This window comes from Raphanus sativus, chromosome 4 (assembly GCF_000801105.2).
Source record: "Raphanus sativus cultivar WK10039 chromosome 4, ASM80110v3, whole genome shotgun sequence".
Taxonomy (NCBI): Eukaryota; Viridiplantae; Streptophyta; class Magnoliopsida; order Brassicales; family Brassicaceae; genus Raphanus; species Raphanus sativus.
The window spans coordinates 49,011,077-49,026,343 of record NC_079514.1 but is presented as its reverse complement, the minus strand read 5'-3'; the positions used below and the strand labels follow the sequence as shown (position 1 = coordinate 49,026,343).

The 15,267-nt window shown below is 38.8% G+C and overlaps 4 protein-coding genes across 6 annotated transcripts; 3 read left to right on the top strand and 1 right to left on the bottom strand.

Moving 5' to 3' along the window:
- The first annotated feature begins 279 nt into the window (after positions 1-279).
- On the top strand, positions 280-1,682 carry LOC108849344 (sm-like protein LSM6A). 2 transcript variants are annotated; one of them, XM_018622891.2, is made up of 4 exons: positions 280-387; positions 569-731; positions 1,236-1,349; positions 1,451-1,682. In XM_018622891.2, exons 2-4 carry the CDS (start codon positions 614-616, stop codon positions 1,495-1,497), a joined length of 279 nt encoding a protein of 92 aa, XP_018478393.1. In that variant the 5' UTR covers positions 280-387; positions 569-613; the 3' UTR covers positions 1,498-1,682. The 2 variants fall into 2 exon arrangements, with proteins under 2 accessions (XP_018478393.1, XP_018478390.1); XM_018622888.2 differs by having other exon boundaries at positions 569-734.
- Positions 1,683-1,775: 93 nt separating this feature from the next.
- On the bottom strand, positions 1,776-5,626 carry LOC108849343 (uncharacterized). Of its 2 annotated transcripts, XM_018622887.2 has the most exons (15): positions 5,482-5,626; positions 4,758-5,340; positions 4,371-4,683; positions 4,155-4,301; positions 3,976-4,064; positions 3,786-3,878; positions 3,580-3,706; positions 3,429-3,493; positions 3,170-3,341; positions 2,875-3,069; positions 2,737-2,784; positions 2,505-2,651; positions 2,333-2,415; positions 2,138-2,253; positions 1,776-2,041 (listed from the first exon to the last, which is right to left on the bottom strand). In XM_018622887.2, exons 2-15 carry the CDS (start codon positions 5,312-5,314, stop codon positions 1,953-1,955), a joined length of 2,241 nt encoding a protein of 746 aa, XP_018478389.1. In that variant the 5' UTR covers positions 5,315-5,340; positions 5,482-5,626; the 3' UTR covers positions 1,776-1,952. The 2 variants fall into 2 exon arrangements, with proteins under 2 accessions (XP_018478389.1, XP_056866084.1); XM_057010104.1 differs by lacking the exon at positions 5,482-5,626 and having other exon boundaries at positions 4,758-5,470.
- A 1,161-nt stretch (positions 5,627-6,787) lies between these two features.
- LOC130511416 (F-box/LRR-repeat protein At1g06630-like) lies at positions 6,788-8,516 on the top strand. The gene is made up of 3 exons (XM_057008395.1): positions 6,788-6,803; positions 7,137-8,014; positions 8,114-8,516. Exons 1-3 carry the CDS (start codon positions 6,788-6,790, stop codon positions 8,492-8,494), a joined length of 1,275 nt encoding a protein of 424 aa, XP_056864375.1. The 3' UTR covers positions 8,495-8,516.
- A 1,683-nt stretch (positions 8,517-10,199) lies between these two features.
- On the top strand, positions 10,200-13,488 carry LOC130511415 (uncharacterized). The gene is made up of 6 exons (XM_057008394.1): positions 10,200-11,075; positions 11,311-11,940; positions 12,009-12,170; positions 12,245-12,579; positions 12,693-12,774; positions 12,868-13,488. The coding sequence occupies exons 1-6, from the start codon at positions 10,200-10,202 to the stop codon at positions 13,486-13,488; spliced, it is 2,706 nt and encodes a 901-aa protein (XP_056864374.1).
- Positions 13,489-15,267: the final 1,779 nt, after the last annotated feature.

Genomic DNA, 15,267 nt, shown 5'->3' with positions numbered 1-15,267 from the left:
AATTTTTGGTCTAGTTTCGATCTCGGTCTTTTTGTTCGATTTTTGGGTTTCGGAATATATGTACTCGAAATATTAATTTCACGCCCAAATCATAATGTGCTTAATAATAAAAGGACTAATATGCAAATATTATTTATGTATACCATAAGAGTTTTGAAATTAACAATAAAAACCCTTAGGTTACTCTCTCTCTCACCGAATCGTACTGGGGATTTAATGTCACGCCCAAATTAAAATTTAGTTAATAATAAAAGGGTCAATATGCAAATATCGTTACATTTTTGTCTGTAAGCTTGAATAACATTTATGATATAGTTTCGAAAAGAAAAATAAAACCCTTTAGGTTACCCCCTCTCTCTCTCCCTGTCGTCGACTCGAGTAGGTCAGGTATGTTTTTTTCATCGGAAAGTTTATACTCGTTCAATCGATTAGCTTCTATTTGAGTCGAAAGTTTGGAGCTTTAGAGTATTAAGAACTGAGAGGTTGTTGAGGAATAAATAATGTAGTTGTGTATCTGATGGTAGTCTTGTTTGAGTTGATATCAGATCTCTCTGTTTGTGTTTTGTAGTTACGTTAAAGGATCGTGCTTTGAAGAAGAAGAAGAAGAGATAAGATGAGTGGGAGTGGAGACAATAAAGTTTCTGGAGGAACGACAAAGACACCTGCTGATTTCCTCAAATCCATCCGTGGGAGACCTGTTGTCGTCAAGCTCAACTCTGGTGTTGATTATCGTGGTCACTCTCTCTCTCTCTCTCTCTCTCTGTACCTATCTTCTTCTTATGTGTTTTGTGTGGCTGTCTATAGCTGTGGTTTTGTGGTGTTGATTGGTGGCATAGTATTTGCAAACTAAGTTTTTGGCATTGTTAGAGAGGGATAAATTGATATACAAGTTAGAAATTAGGGAAAGTGTGACCTTTTTGAATTATAAATCAGTCAAAGGCAAGCCACTGTTAGATCACAGTAACCAATTTGGCTGATTGTATCTTCTCTCCTTGCCAGTTCTCATTCTAATATCTCCTTTTATTCAAGTGCCCCCTGCAATGAAGTTACCATTGACTAGGAGAATTATTGATTGTGGATGATTTATATAAGAGAGATATTTGTCCTTGACTAGTGCGCATGGGAAACTGCTTATTTCGTTCTTCTCAACTTGTTCTCTTTTTGCCCTGATCAGTTTTGTTGAGTTTCTTTACAAGCTTAATAATATTGAGTCTTATTCTTCTTCTTCTACACAGGCATCCTTGCTTGTCTTGATGGGTACATGAACATAGCAATGGAGCAAACAGAGGAGTATGTTAACGGGCAGCTCAAGAACAAATACGGTGATGCCTTTATCCGTGGAAACAATGGTAACAAAAACCTCTTCCATTCTTTTCTCAACCTTCTTCTTTGTATATGGTTGGGTTAAATGTAGGCATTATAAACTTTCTTTGTTTTTCTTTGGGTGCAGTTCTTTACATCAGTACGGTGAACACGCCTTTAGCTGACGGAGCTTAGACCCTTCCTCATGCTGATCATCATTAGCACCCATGGCCATCTTATAGATGTTACCTGCTTTGGCCTCTTTCTTTCTAAAACAACTCTCTTGACTTGACGATTGACATGTATCAAAGATGTTTGTTTTTCTTAAATGAATTTTTGTTATAAGCATGGTAATAGCAGACTCATTTATTTTTACTTAACCGCAAATTAATTTAATTACTTGTGGCTTATACAAAATAAACAAAGATTAGTGATTCAACAGTATTGTTACCAGAAGCGCATATACTAAAGTGTTAGCTCTTAAAATAGCTTTAGTTTGTTTTTTATTTAACCTCTTTTATGTAACTTGCTTATGTCTAAGCAAAACCTTCAAGTAAAGTTTCTCTCAGTATTTAAAAGCTAACTTCATTACAAGAGTAGTCATAGTAGTGTCTCATCTGGTTTTCAAAAAATCAGAGTACTCAATTCTTCTAATTTGACTCTTCTTCTGTTGCATTTTCTTCTGGCTTACTTCCCAACCTCCCCAACCTTACAATGTCTTCCACCATAATTCTTCCCTCTGTTGAGAAACCAGATTCAATACAAGGAGGATTAAAATTAACAGATCAACTCCAGAGAGATTCAGTAAGCGCTCAAGAAGAAGAGGATTCTTTACCTTTATCTTTGGAGAGACTGCTGATTAGTTGTTGAAGACCTTCATTAGCAATCTTGTCCTTCAGATACATTGCAGCAGAGGCAACTTCATCAGGTGTAACCTTTCCATCTCGATCCCTGTGTTGTGTGCATTCAAAACGTTACAGTCTCAGAAACCAAAAAAAGGTGGACGATATATACTGTCTATATTATATACCTGTCAAGAAGCTGCCATCCTTTGCCAATTTTGATATCCACATCATCAATCTCCTTCTCCAGGTTTTGTATCAGACCATCGACCTTAAGAAGTATATCTGACGAGTTAGCTCTGATACAAAAAGTCTCATGGCAGTTTAAGATCCTTTAAAACGATTTTGGAGTTGTTTTACCTTTTCCATTAGTGCAGAGGAAACCTCGTCTGCTTCGGCAACTTCATCACTTTGGTCACTATCTTCTCTAGCTGCTTTATATGCTTTCATTGCAGCTTTTTCACCATCAACATCTTCTCTCTCGACCATTGTGTTATAGAACTCCACCTGGAGAAACAGACAAACAATGAATAATTCCAAGACACAATATGCTAATCAAGCAAAACTACTTATGCTTGTGTGGACACTGTACCTCTTTCTTGACCAGCCTCAAGAATTCTTCACGCTCTCTACATACTGACTGTTTATATCAAAAGCAAACAGACTCTCAAATTTGGGTAAATTTTTTTTTTGCATTTGCATTGTTGATAACGCAAACTCATTTACTTACAGAAGCGGAAGCCAAAACGCCCAGTGCACGGCTGAGTTTGCAAAGATCATCTTGCTGTTCAAGAACTCTAGCTCTGGCCTGTTCTTGTGCTTCTCTAGCCGTTGGTATGGTCATCTCTTGCAGCGCCTTATCCTCTTCACCACCTTTAACATCCTTAATCCTTGTAAGCTCTTCTTCTTCTTTCTCTTCTTCCTTCTACATATATATTAACGTAACGTAATATGTCAAACTTGATAAAACCGAGTTCTCTAACTTCCTCAAGCAAAGCTAATACAACCAAGGGTTTATATCAGACCTTGATCAGTTCGTCTTGCATCTCAAGGTACTCTAGCTTCCTTAGTCGCTCAGATACAGGGTCTTCAGATGGCAGAGAAGTAATACCAACAGTATCCACAACCTCGTCAGGAAGAGAAGAAAGAGTTGCTCGGACAGCATCTGCCTCAACTCTTCCAGCAACCGTGAATGCCCTGAATATAAACTCCAATCAGAAACTTCTTCGCAATGAATAAACCCACGGAAGAACAAGATAATGAGGAAAGAGTTCTGGAACCTACCTAGATAGGATCAGCAAGGACGAGGGGACAGAGTGATTAAGTGATAAGTCCATCCAGTCGCGAAGCTGCAAGAACGTTTTAATACTAAAAATTTTAACGCTGCAACATTATCTTTTCATCACAGAGTTTGATAAACAAATAACAAAGAAACCTGTTGCCTCATCTCTTCAACTGAAAGCGTCCCCAGCATTCCCCGTTCCCTGCAATCTTCGCGTAGCTCAGCTTCTGAAAGGGAATCCACACCCTCGGCTCTAATCAGTTTATCATCTTCCTTAATGCTGTATTGAAAAGGAGTAAAAGTTAAACATCAAAGCGAGGTTAATAGTCCAACAACAATGAGATGAGGAAGCATCTTACCTCCTCAGTCTTTTTCTGAGCATATATCGCAGATAAGCATCTGTTCCATATGGGCTAATACCCATAATTCTGCACATGCTTACTAAGCGAGGCCTGTAAATTGAATACAAAGAGGTAATTACTGTCAGTACATGTACCGTTTTACGAGCAGAACACATCTCAGAGATTCAAAAGAAAAAGAGCAACAAACCTGCTAATGTTATCCAAAGTAAGCTCATCGTTGAAAAGCTTTGCAAAGCCCAAAATTTCATCATTTTGGACTAGTCGACCTTTTCGAACCTGCAAGGCATATCGCGTGGAAATTAAATTCAAATTTAAAAACCGAAAGATAGGGTAGTATCTGAACCAACACAAGAATCCATGACTTACCTTGTCTAGAAACTCAACCAGGTCTTCAGCGGTTTGCTTTGCTTCACCAGTTCTGGAATGTTTAACTTCCTTAGCCATCTCTTTAGCCGTTTCCTGAAGAAACTTAGCGTATTCTATCCTCGCAAGTAACTTCCTTTTCAATGCTTCCTGCACATTAGCAAAAGAGCAACAAGGTGAGAAACGAACGTGTAAAGTCTACACTCGCTGGAAACATACCTCTTCTTTCATCTTGTCCTGGAAAGTTGACGGCAACATATTAGGGAAGAGCTTCAAGAAAACTGGTAGCAGAAACTCCATAAACGGCACCAGAATGAACACTGCAAACGGCACTAGTCTAAAGATATCAGCTGTTGTTCGAGTAAGCTGTTGCCTTTCTCTCCTAGAGAGACTCTTTCCCCCGGCCAACTTAAGCAGCAATCTTGAACTGATTCTAGTATCAGCCCAGAGTAGTTTCGTCCCCAGCCAATAATGTTTCAACGTTGATACAAACTCTTGTTTCCAGTGAGTTAGCTTTTTCGCCCAATCCGCCCTGTAGAGAAAAACAAAACTTCAAGAACAGTACAAATAAGAACACACGATACAATGTTAGACGAAAGCTCAAACCTGCTCATGGAGGCAACAGCTCTTAAAGCAGGACCAATCCGGAGAATAAAAACCCAAGTCCTCTGAACAATCGACCTCGCAACCTTCTTGGAATCTTGAAGACGTTTAGCCTTCGCCTTTGCTTTAACACTGCTAAGACTCTCAACAGCTTGGTCACACTCCTCAGGAGACGCCTCTTTCCTATTCATCACACCAACCACGTCATCTTTCTTCTTCTCCTCCTCTTCCTCCGGTTTCTTAGCTGCAACATTAGTAACGTTACGAATAGACACGCTCATGTATCTTATCCCCAGAGAAGAACCCATCTCTGAACTTCTTCCATAGCCAACGCCCGAGAAGTGAGAAGAACCGTGGAATCTACGTACAAAGTATCCGTCTTTAGAAGGTGAAATATGACCAGTAAAGGACTTGTCTTTGGCTACAGGGTCAGCTTCCAAAGGAGGATGGTTGGTTAGAGAGTGATGACCAAATGATTGAAAGCTTTGAGCTGAGCGAGCGTAGACGCTCAAGTAATCAGAAACGATACTCTTTCTCCGTAAGATCGCTCTTGACGCCATTTTCTTGAAAGAGCCTCTTTTGTTTTCTAACAGAGTAATCAGATGAAAAAAAAGAATCGCCAAATCAGAAACTACAAAGCTTCGGAGAAACCCTAAGTATCAGAGAACCGAGACGATCAATTGAACTCGGTAGGAGGATAAGTTGGAAACGACGACGTATCACTTACAGGTATGAGAAGAAGAGACGGAGGAATCTGGAGATGAGCTCTGAATCTCCGGTGGAGAGTAAACGAGAAGACACGACGGAGAGGTTTGAGAGGTTTTAGGGATGCGGCGAATAAATCGTGGGAAAGGATTTTTTATTCCTTTTTATTCTCTTTTTCTTTTTCTTTTTGTGTGTGTTTGATGAAAACATAAATAGATATTTTTGAGCCAATAATTTTATATTAAAAAAAAATTATAACTAGATACAAAATTAAAATATTTAATATAAATGTAAAATATATAACCATATATCACTTGATATAAATTAAATATAACGATATATCAATATTCATTTATGCATAAATTGCAAGTGGCAAAAAATTTAAAATATTTAATCTAATAAAATTGTATAGAAATATACCAACCATCCATGGTCATTCGAAATCAAACTAAAGATAAATAAATATATATTGATAGAAAAAAACAAAATAAATGAAAGTATAGAACTAAAACTAAGTTTCTATAAAATAAGAAATATTGTTGAGTAAAAACAAATAGAATCTAAAAACTTTAATCTTCAACCGCCGCCTTAACCCATCATACGATTTACCAACTTTCACATAATAGATAATTATTTTAAATGTATTTTTGATATATATGTTAAGAATTGAGATCATGTTTGGTTCAAAATATTTGTAGGGTTTTGAATGTTTTGGATTTTGAATGTTTTGGGTTATATCGAATATCCATTTAGATTTGAGTTCGGTTCAAATAATACCCGTAATTCAAAATACCATAAAACAAAATCTATTTGATATTTATGTCGAGTTCAGATCGATTGGATTCACTTTTATTTGATTGGGTTCGGTTTAGATTTTTGGGCTTGGTTTATTTTGCCAGCCATTAATTTTCCAATCTAAAATCACAAGATTTTACCCTCTCTTTATTCATGGGTGACCGAAGAAGTTTTCCATAAATATTTAGGAAATATCAAATATGAAAAGATTCTAATAAACTCATTATTTTTTTTTTAATAAACTCATTATTTATATATATTATTTTTCATCATGCTCTCTTCTCCATCTTTGAAGATTGATCTCCCATAGAAGAAGATGAATGGTATTATATTTAACCTCATCTGCCGTTTAATTCCATAATTCCCTATGGTCTCTGGTTCTTACCAACGATGAAAAAGTTGTTCTTTTGAGCTTCCACTAGCTTATAGATAGATTGACTTTTGATGAAACTATATGTGTAAAAAGTGGATCTTATATTCTTATGTATGTGTCCCATTCTTCTCTAGCCTTAATTACTTTCATATGACTGGTCATGCATGCAGTGAAAGGTAGAACCAAAACCTCTGTTCTGCATATACTTTCCTCTGTTCTCCACGTAAACCTCTGTTCTTACAATTGTTATTTTGAGCTTCCACTTAGCTTATAGGTAGATTGGGTTTGATTTATGAAACCGTCGCGAATCTTCTTCCATAAATAAATTCATTAAATTGAAAAAATCTTGAGCCTTGTTATTTTTGTTCTTTTTCTGACAGTTAGTTAATTCAGCTTTCGTCGCCATGTTGCATGCTCAAATCTTTCTACTTGTGAAAAAGTAGATCTTATGTATGTGTCTGGTTCTCTTGACAATCACTCAACTGTTGTTTTTTCTTTTCTTTTGACAGATTTAATCAGCTGGCTTCCTGAAGAGGTTCTAGGCAGCATCTTGTCCTTACTTTCGACAAAACAAGCCGCAACAACATCTGTACTTGCTAAAAGGTGGAGGCATGTGTGTAGATTAGTTAATAATCTTGATTTCAATGATTATGATCATGTGCTGCCACCGGAAGAGGGTGGAAGAAAATGGAATCTGATCCGGGAGAGCTTCAGGAAATTTGTGGATGCTTTGCAATGCGCTTCTCGTATCAAGAAATTATCTCTAAAATGTCATTTTCGCGAGGAAAGCGAGATGGCTCACGTGAATAGCTGGATATGTAATGCCGTAGAGCGTGGTGTCTTGGAGATGAGCCTAGATTTATGGACTGTTTGTGTAGTCGTTCTGCCTCGTGAGCTCGTCACAAGCAAGACACTGGTTAAGCTGACACTGGGATCACATATCGATCTTGGGAACATTCCTCCAGGTGTGTCTCTTCCAGCGCTCAAGAGTCTCTTCATCCACACCATCTTTTTCAGTTATGGAGATCTGTGTAATGTGCTTCTTCCTGGTTGCCCAGTACTCGAGGAGCTGTCTGTACGTCACGTGAATTATGAAGGAATCTCATACTGCATTTCCAGTAGGAGCATCAAGAAACTAACAGTTTACTACAACTTTGAGACTTGGATTACAGAGATGCCCGGCATGTCTTTTCACGCACCGAATCTTGTTTCACTCGACTACTCAGATTATGCATTGGAAGAGTACCCACAAGTGAACTTGGAGTCCCTAGTCGAAGCTAGGCTGAATATTAAATACTCTAAATTAATCAAGTGGCCTGATATGTCTGGTCTCATTAATGGGATAAGCAACGTCCACACCCTGCATCTCACTTCTGCTTCTGCTAATGTAAGTTTTTACTTGACATAACTCATAAAAAAAATTAAAAAAAAAAAAGACATTCTCATTATTGAAGCTTATATGTGTGTGTGTGTGTGTGATGTTCAGGTGATTTCTCGATGTGTTAAACACGGACTATCTCTACCATTGTTCAAGAATCTGATTAACTTATCTTTTTGGGGTGACCACAAACGATGCTGGAAACTGCTGCCTTACCTTATGAAGCAGTCTCCAAAGCTCTATACTCTACTCATCCAGGGTCTCGATGATTACACATGCGATGGTACCATGCATCTTGTCAAAGTGAAGGTGCTGCATCTTCTTGCCTTTGGAGGAACGGCTAGAGAGTTGGAACATTTGATGAGTATTCTTGGGGGCATTATGGTTGATGATGGTAAAATGTTGCAAACGGATGACGCTCGCTGGAGATGCAGCATCCAAGTGCAAGACCGATTTCGTTTCTTACGTCTATCCAAGTCCTCTTGTTAAACCGCCTTTTACATATTAGGCGATGATGGATAGAATCCAGCTTGTTTCCATATCCTGTTTTAGAAGTTTAATTTGCCTTCTTGATACCACCGCCTTGAGCACCGACCACTGCTACGATTTCTGGCAACGTCAACCGTAAGCTGTTCTTGTACCGATTTGTTAAAACTTCATCTTTGAGGAATTGATTCTTCATCTAAACATCAAGAATAAACAAACGACAAACTTGCATCAATTTTGCAACAAAAGCTGGACTAAATCAAGGAAGTTTATCAGCACTCAACTCTTAATTTCGACAGAGAGACTTTGTTGAAGATCCCAATGCGATAACTTTGAGGATCCATATGGTTGGACTGATGTAAGTTGCGGTTCTTAGCTCAGTTAACTTTGAGGATCCACCACCTTATGTTTTGGTTCTTCGGATAGAAGCTCATTTCAGTTCATCATCCATGTTATTTGAAGTTTCAACGACCTATTTGGAATCGCTATGCTCCTTTCCATGAAATGCAATCATCAAAACTACCTTTTCACTTTGACGTATCTCTGGCTTATGTTCTAGTTTTCCTTTTAATCCTCTCTATCTAGTTGTCTTTTAGTTTTATGGTGTAATCTTCTGGCTTTGGAAAGATTTCTATCTTTGTCGGCTTCTGATTCCGGAAGAAATGTATTCCTTGTCGGCTGCATTTTACCCGTTTAATATAATTTTCAGATGACAAAAATAAATGTAATTGACTTCTTACGTGCACAACAATTACAGAGCATAGGGTCAGATGCTCTAAGAGCTAAAGCAACGTAGCTCGCGGATGACGTCACTAAGCAGTCAGATGTCCCCGTCGCGATTAACGGAGTTGACGTAGTGTAAATATCCAAGGAGTCGAGAGTTTTTTCTGACCGACACCACTGGCATCCACACGTGCAGTCAGTTTAGTCATCCTCAACTCGTAAATATCCACCGGTCCCGAAAGCAATATTGTATAAAATATTCGTAGAAACAGTATGGCAGATCTTTGATATATGTATGCAAATAAATTATAGTATTGATTCAGGATATGTGACTTGTGAGTCATGCAAGAAGTTTTGTTGGTACACGTGATTGGAGTTTTATATGAACCAAAATATAATACATTTCTTTCAACATCTAAAAAACAAATATGTGGGTGCGGGAAGGTTAAGAGAGGTAAGTCCGAAACACACGTTTAGAAATTAAAAAGAGAATTTGCATCACATATACAAGAATTATGTCTAAATTTGCAATGTAGGTTTTCGTAGGGTCTAGGCATTGTTCACTTTTCTATAATACCGAAATACCCCTACTAGAAAAGCCCCTACGATATAGCATGCAGACCATGCTTCGGTCATTGAATTTCAATACAAGAGTGCAAATATTAGAAAAAAATCATATCTTTTGGGCCTCTGCATTACGAAACCCGAAGAATATATGATAGTATCGATTCCTCTCTCTTCCCGGTTACCGTGTATATCGTTTTCTCCGTCGTTTCAGAGTAGACCATTTTCAACTCAAACCCTACTTTGACAATTTGAAGAATAGTTATTCTCTCACTGCGATTTCTAATCTGATCCTTCTCCTCGCCAAACAATTGAATAATCAGGTATGATTAGTGACGAGTGTTACCAAATCTAAGAGATTAATTTTGTTGGGGCAGTTTGTTAGTTTTATAATCGATATCTTATCTTCGGTGTAGTGTCCATGGAATCAGACGAAGCAACAGAGGTAATGGACCTACCGAACAGAATGTTCGCTGCCGGTGAAGAGCCCGTCGGGATCAGGGTAAATCCTTATCACAAAGCCGGTGGGATCAGCATTATCCTTGATGCGTTGGAAGAAGATGAAATTGAGGTTATTAGGAAGTCATCATTCGGGAGGTTTATCGAGCTCGCGGATAAACCAAGTTACTCTGGTCGCCTAGGACGGTTTCTTATATCGAAGCAGCTTAAAGTGAAGAAGAAGTACGAAGCATGGTTCCTCTTTGCTGATGATCCAATCAGGTTTTCATTACGGGAGTTTGCGATAGTCACTGGTCTGCCCTGTGGGAAGTACCCAAAACCGTCAAAAAAGATAATGAAGGATCTTATATCGGAGAAGCCATATTGGCATTCACTGTTTGGGATGTTGAAAGAGGTCAGTGTATCTTCTGTCATTAAAATGTTGAAGAGTAAGACAGTCACTGACAAAGAGATACGGGTTAAATATGCGTGTCTTGCTCTACTCTCGTCGGTGATACTTCCTACAACTCACTACCCGAAAATCTCGCCCGTTCATGCGGAGAGGATAAAAGATCTTGATGAGTTTTTCGCATATCCTTGGGGTCGCCTATCATTTGAGATGCTTATAAGTAGCATAAAGGAGAAGGACGAGGTAGCGCTCTCACAGAACACAATTGCATTCCCTGGATTCGTTCAAGCATTGCAGTTAGTCATGATGGAAGCTATACCTGCTCTGACTGAAGTTGTTCACGAAGATTGCTCTCTCGACTCTGAAATTGATTTCGGTGAAGATGGCGAAGAGAACCGAAGTACTGGTATCAACACGGGACATGCCAGGAACCTTGACGCCTCCACAAATGTAAGTTTAGTTATAAGAATTAGATAGATATATAACTAACAACTTGTAAGGATATTTTCTAAGATAGTCGGCTTACTAACAACTTGTATGGATACTTTCGAAGATAGTCGGCTAACTAACAACTTGTATATATACTTTTTAGGATGGTCGGCTAACATTCTCTAGCATATTTTTAACCTAGGACATCCTTAATAACATGCTGATAAAATGTCTGATGGTGTACATGGATATGCAGGTCTGTATCACCAATATAATCCAGACCCCCGAGTGGTTTGAAAATGATGAACCTGAGGTGTGTTGGTCCGACGACGAAGGGGACACCAAAGTTGAAGGAATGATAAAGAATATTGGAGAAAGGAAACAATTCCGCAGAACGATGTTTCTTGGTGGTGCCACAAAGACAGACGTTGCTCTTATGCGGGAAAAGGCTGAGGCTGAGGCGCTAGCTCGCAAGAGGAAGAAGAGAAAAGCAAATACACAACAGGGTGGCATAGAAAGCGGAGAAGCAGAATTGGTACAATCATTTGTTTGGGAGAAGTTCACTTCCGAACTGAGCCGGGTTGAGAACAAGGTTGACGAGATCAAACGTACACTATCTGATTTTCAAGAAACCATGATGAGTCACATCACAAGTAACACTAAGGAGATTTTAGACTACGTCGCTAAGATCACTGCTCAGTCGTCCGGTCCTTCTCTGCATCATGCCGATGACAACTCTCCAGCGTTCAAAAGTCCGCATGTACCGGTTGTGGATACAAATGAAGCATTCAACAGGCCACCCATACCGGAACGATCAGATGACGCATCCAAAACCATCAACGATGTGATTGCCAGCGTTTCTCTGCTTAGTAACCAAAACAACAATGTAAGTATGTTTTAGGCTACCAGCTTCTACGGTTAAATTTAAATTTATCCCCCGTTTTGTGGCAACAGCTCAACAAAGACAATGGAGACCATTCGGTCGACCCTCTTTCCAATGCACCGAGTCTTCCCACCATTACAGTAGAGTCAACGGTTCCTACCTCGAACGATTGCATTACGGGTAACAGTGCCAATATGGACGTTGAGACGGAAGACACCGCAGACACATCAGATGTAAGTTTAAGTGTTGTTGTATAGTAAGGGTGAAATAATTTTCATATTCCATAATATCTGTTGCATCATTTCAGAATCTTGAGCCTTGGTTAGTATTCCCACTACCTTCCTTTTCACTTGGGCTTTCGCAGGAGGAAATGGTAACAGACCAGGAAACTGAAAAAGTTCAAGAACCAGATTCTATGGTTGTACTTGGTCCCCCGCCATCCCCTGTTAACGAACCTCTCCGGCCCGCAAGGAAAAGCAAGCGGCATGCTGTAGTATCTAGGACACTGGTTGGCGATTATCAGTGCGATAAGGGTATGCTCAACCGTGTCAGACAGCAGCAATTGTCATCCTGCAGTGGTGGAGGAGTCACAGACTTTGAAGCGAAGTTTGCAAGACTGGTCGAGAAGCTGAAGCCGCATAGGTATGTCAATATACATCTAATATTATATTTAGATTGTTTACAACATACGTAGAGTGTAAGAGATTTGTTAGCCCGTCTAACTTCCCTTTCGATATACTGCTTTCCTGCATCAGCATGGTCTGCCTAGGGAGTGTCAACGTTTCCGGCAAAGAACTCATTGATGTGTCTTCGAGACTTAAACCTCTTTCAACAAAGGTAAATTGGCGAAACACATTTAGACTCCTCTTCCAGAATGCATATACTATCATTCTTTGTTAGTACTCATGTGTTCATAATACTCACATGCAGATGTGTGACGCTCTTATGCACCACTCCTGGTTTGTGTATCAGTCCCAACAATTGGTAAAAACAACGAAGAGCTGTCTTTTCCTGGACACCAAGTTTGTGTCACAAATGTCGAAGACCTATCCCAAGTTCTCTAATTCTTCATCTCCTGAGGAGTACGTATTTTCCAAACAACTGATGGAGTTCCTTTCGAATCTTCAGACGTCCTTATCTGGAGTGGACCGCTTCTATTTCCCATTTAACCTCGATAAGAATCACTGGGTTGGAGTGTGCGTTGACTGCAGCGCATACACAATGCTAGTGTTAGATTGCAATGCATCTCTTCGAACCGACGCCGTGATGTCAAAGGAACTTGCTCCAATGTCTAAGATGTTTCCTTACCTCCTAAAGCAGGCGGGTAGGCTTTTGAGTGCTAGGGATTTGAAGCCTTTGCCAGTTGAACGATGTAAATCTATCCCACAGAATGGATGCCATCTTGACTCAGGAGTAACCTCCGTACTAATGATGCAGGCTCATGCTTTCGCAGGCATCGAGGTTTGCAAATGCATTACGCCGGATGCGCTTGCTTATGAAACCAAACGTCTTGCTGTAATGGTTTATGAAGAGCACTTGGGAGAGATATGAGGGAATTTGTGAGGGAAGGGATGTTCTGATGTTCGGGTGTTTATGTTTGTACGTGTTTGTCTATTAAGATTGCTTGTTAAAGACATTTGATCTCTATGTTATGTTTTTAGAGATTTGAACTTGTGTTAAACAGATATTCCATTCCGTTATAGTTAGTGTTTGAGTCAAACTTTGTTAGAATCGAGTAGAAACATTTCTGGGATAACATTCTTTTTAGACTGCTACGCCAACATTGACATTCTCAAAAGAATGAAAATACTTTACATAGAGATGGCCCATTGGGCCTCTGCCTTTATTTATGAGTCATTTATTGAGATTAGAGTCGATCATTTCTGTATTTTTCCAGATATAGAAAGATGGCTTCAAGTTCGAGTTCTTCACGGGGTAAGGGGATGGCGGTTGCGCCAAGGTGTTTATGTGGCCTGCCTGCGAAGATCGACCAAGCCTGGACGGACAAAAACCCTGGTAGACGATTTTACGGGTGTGTTCGCTTCAAGGTTCGTTGCTCGACTTAATATATTTGGTTTAGTTTGATAGAATTTTGAGACTCTAGAATTTTATATGAGGTTACTATAATAGGAGGGAAACGGATGCAACTTCTTTCGTTGGTTAGATGAAAGAGAAGTAGTTGGTTGGGCCAGGGAAGCCCTTATCGATGCCCGGGACGAGATCCGTCGGCAGAAGAAATTGATCGATGAGTTAACTCAGGAATTGGCTCAGTGTCGGTCAACTGCCCATGACAATCAGCTCGATGAATCAAGAAGTAATCCGACGGGAGAATCAAGCGAAATAGATGGTATAAGTGACAATGGCAATGGCATTGCTCGACTGTTATGGAATATGCATCGTTTAAGCGTGCTTGAAAATCGCAAGGGCAAATGACTTTTCTTTGTAGATCCAGAGACAGGACTGTTTAATATTGTAAGAAAATTTGGTTTATGTGTCTGCTTATTGCAAGTATTTCTATGTGTGGTCGCTTTTGTTCATGTCCAGAGGACATTGGATATGTTATATATTAACTCATTAATCAAGAACTTAGCGGCTATTTCTCGTTTTTCATATCCAAGTGACTTGTATTATACAATAACAAACAATTATTTCTGTTATGTATATGTATCAAATCCTAACCTATAAACCATCCAAAAGATTAATTAAAAACCATATCTTATATACTAAGCCCAAGGCTAATTGCATAAGCAATTTCGTTATGGGTTAATCAATAACTGGATAACATTTCATTTATTCTTGTTAAAGAATTTATTAACCGTCTATTAGGGATCACTGTTTATAATTAGTGATTTCTTTTATGATTAATGATTTCGGTTTGGGTATAGGGTTTAGAATTAATAATTTCGGTTTGGGTTTAGAATTTAAAATTAATGATTTTGGTTTGGGTTTAGGGTTTATGATTAATGATTTCGATTTGTCAAAAACTAACATATAAACCACCACAAAAGATAAATTAATCATTAATTCTAAACTCTAAACCCAAACAGAATTCATTAATTCTAAACCCTAAACCCAAACCGAAATCATTAATTCTCAACCCTAAATCCAAACCGAAATTACTAATCTTTAACCCAAAATTTCTAGCCCAAACACATGTCTTATAAACTAAAACCAAGTCTAACTGGATAACATTTTATCTAACCGGATAATTCTGTATTTATCCTATTTGAGGTATTCATTAACCGTCTAATTGTAGTCTGCAGAATATAAAATGTTATCGGTTAGACTTGGTTTTAGTATATAAGACATGTGTTTGGGTTTAGGGATTTT

Coding starts and splice junctions, on each gene's coding strand:
- LOC108849343 (XM_018622887.2), bottom strand. CDS start 5,314: ATGGCGTCAAGAGCGATCTTACGGAGAAAGAGTATCGTTTCTGATTAC. Junction 3,879..3,975: donor ACTTTGGATAACATTAGCAG/GTTTGTTGCTCT, acceptor TTCAATTTACAG/GCCTCGCTTAGTAAGCATGT. Junction 3,707..3,785: donor CTCAGAAAAAGACTGAGGAG/GTAAGATGCTTC, acceptor TTTTCAATACAG/CATTAAGGAAGATGATAAAC.
- LOC130511415 (XM_057008394.1), top strand. CDS start 10,200: ATGGAATCAGACGAAGCAACAGAGGTAATGGACCTACCGAACAGAATG. Junction 12,580..12,692: donor GAGAAGCTGAAGCCGCATAG/GTATGTCAATAT, acceptor TTCCTGCATCAG/CATGGTCTGCCTAGGGAGTG. Junction 12,775..12,867: donor TTAAACCTCTTTCAACAAAG/GTAAATTGGCGA, acceptor ACTCACATGCAG/ATGTGTGACGCTCTTATGCA.
- LOC108849344 (XM_018622888.2), top strand. CDS start 614: ATGAGTGGGAGTGGAGACAATAAAGTTTCTGGAGGAACGACAAAGACA. Junction 735..1,235: donor CTCTGGTGTTGATTATCGTG/GTCACTCTCTCT, acceptor TCTTCTACACAG/GCATCCTTGCTTGTCTTGAT. Junction 1,350..1,450: donor CTTTATCCGTGGAAACAATG/GTAACAAAAACC, acceptor CTTTGGGTGCAG/TTCTTTACATCAGTACGGTG.
- LOC130511416 (XM_057008395.1), top strand. Junction 8,015..8,113: donor TCACTTCTGCTTCTGCTAAT/GTAAGTTTTTAC, acceptor TGTGATGTTCAG/GTGATTTCTCGATGTGTTAA.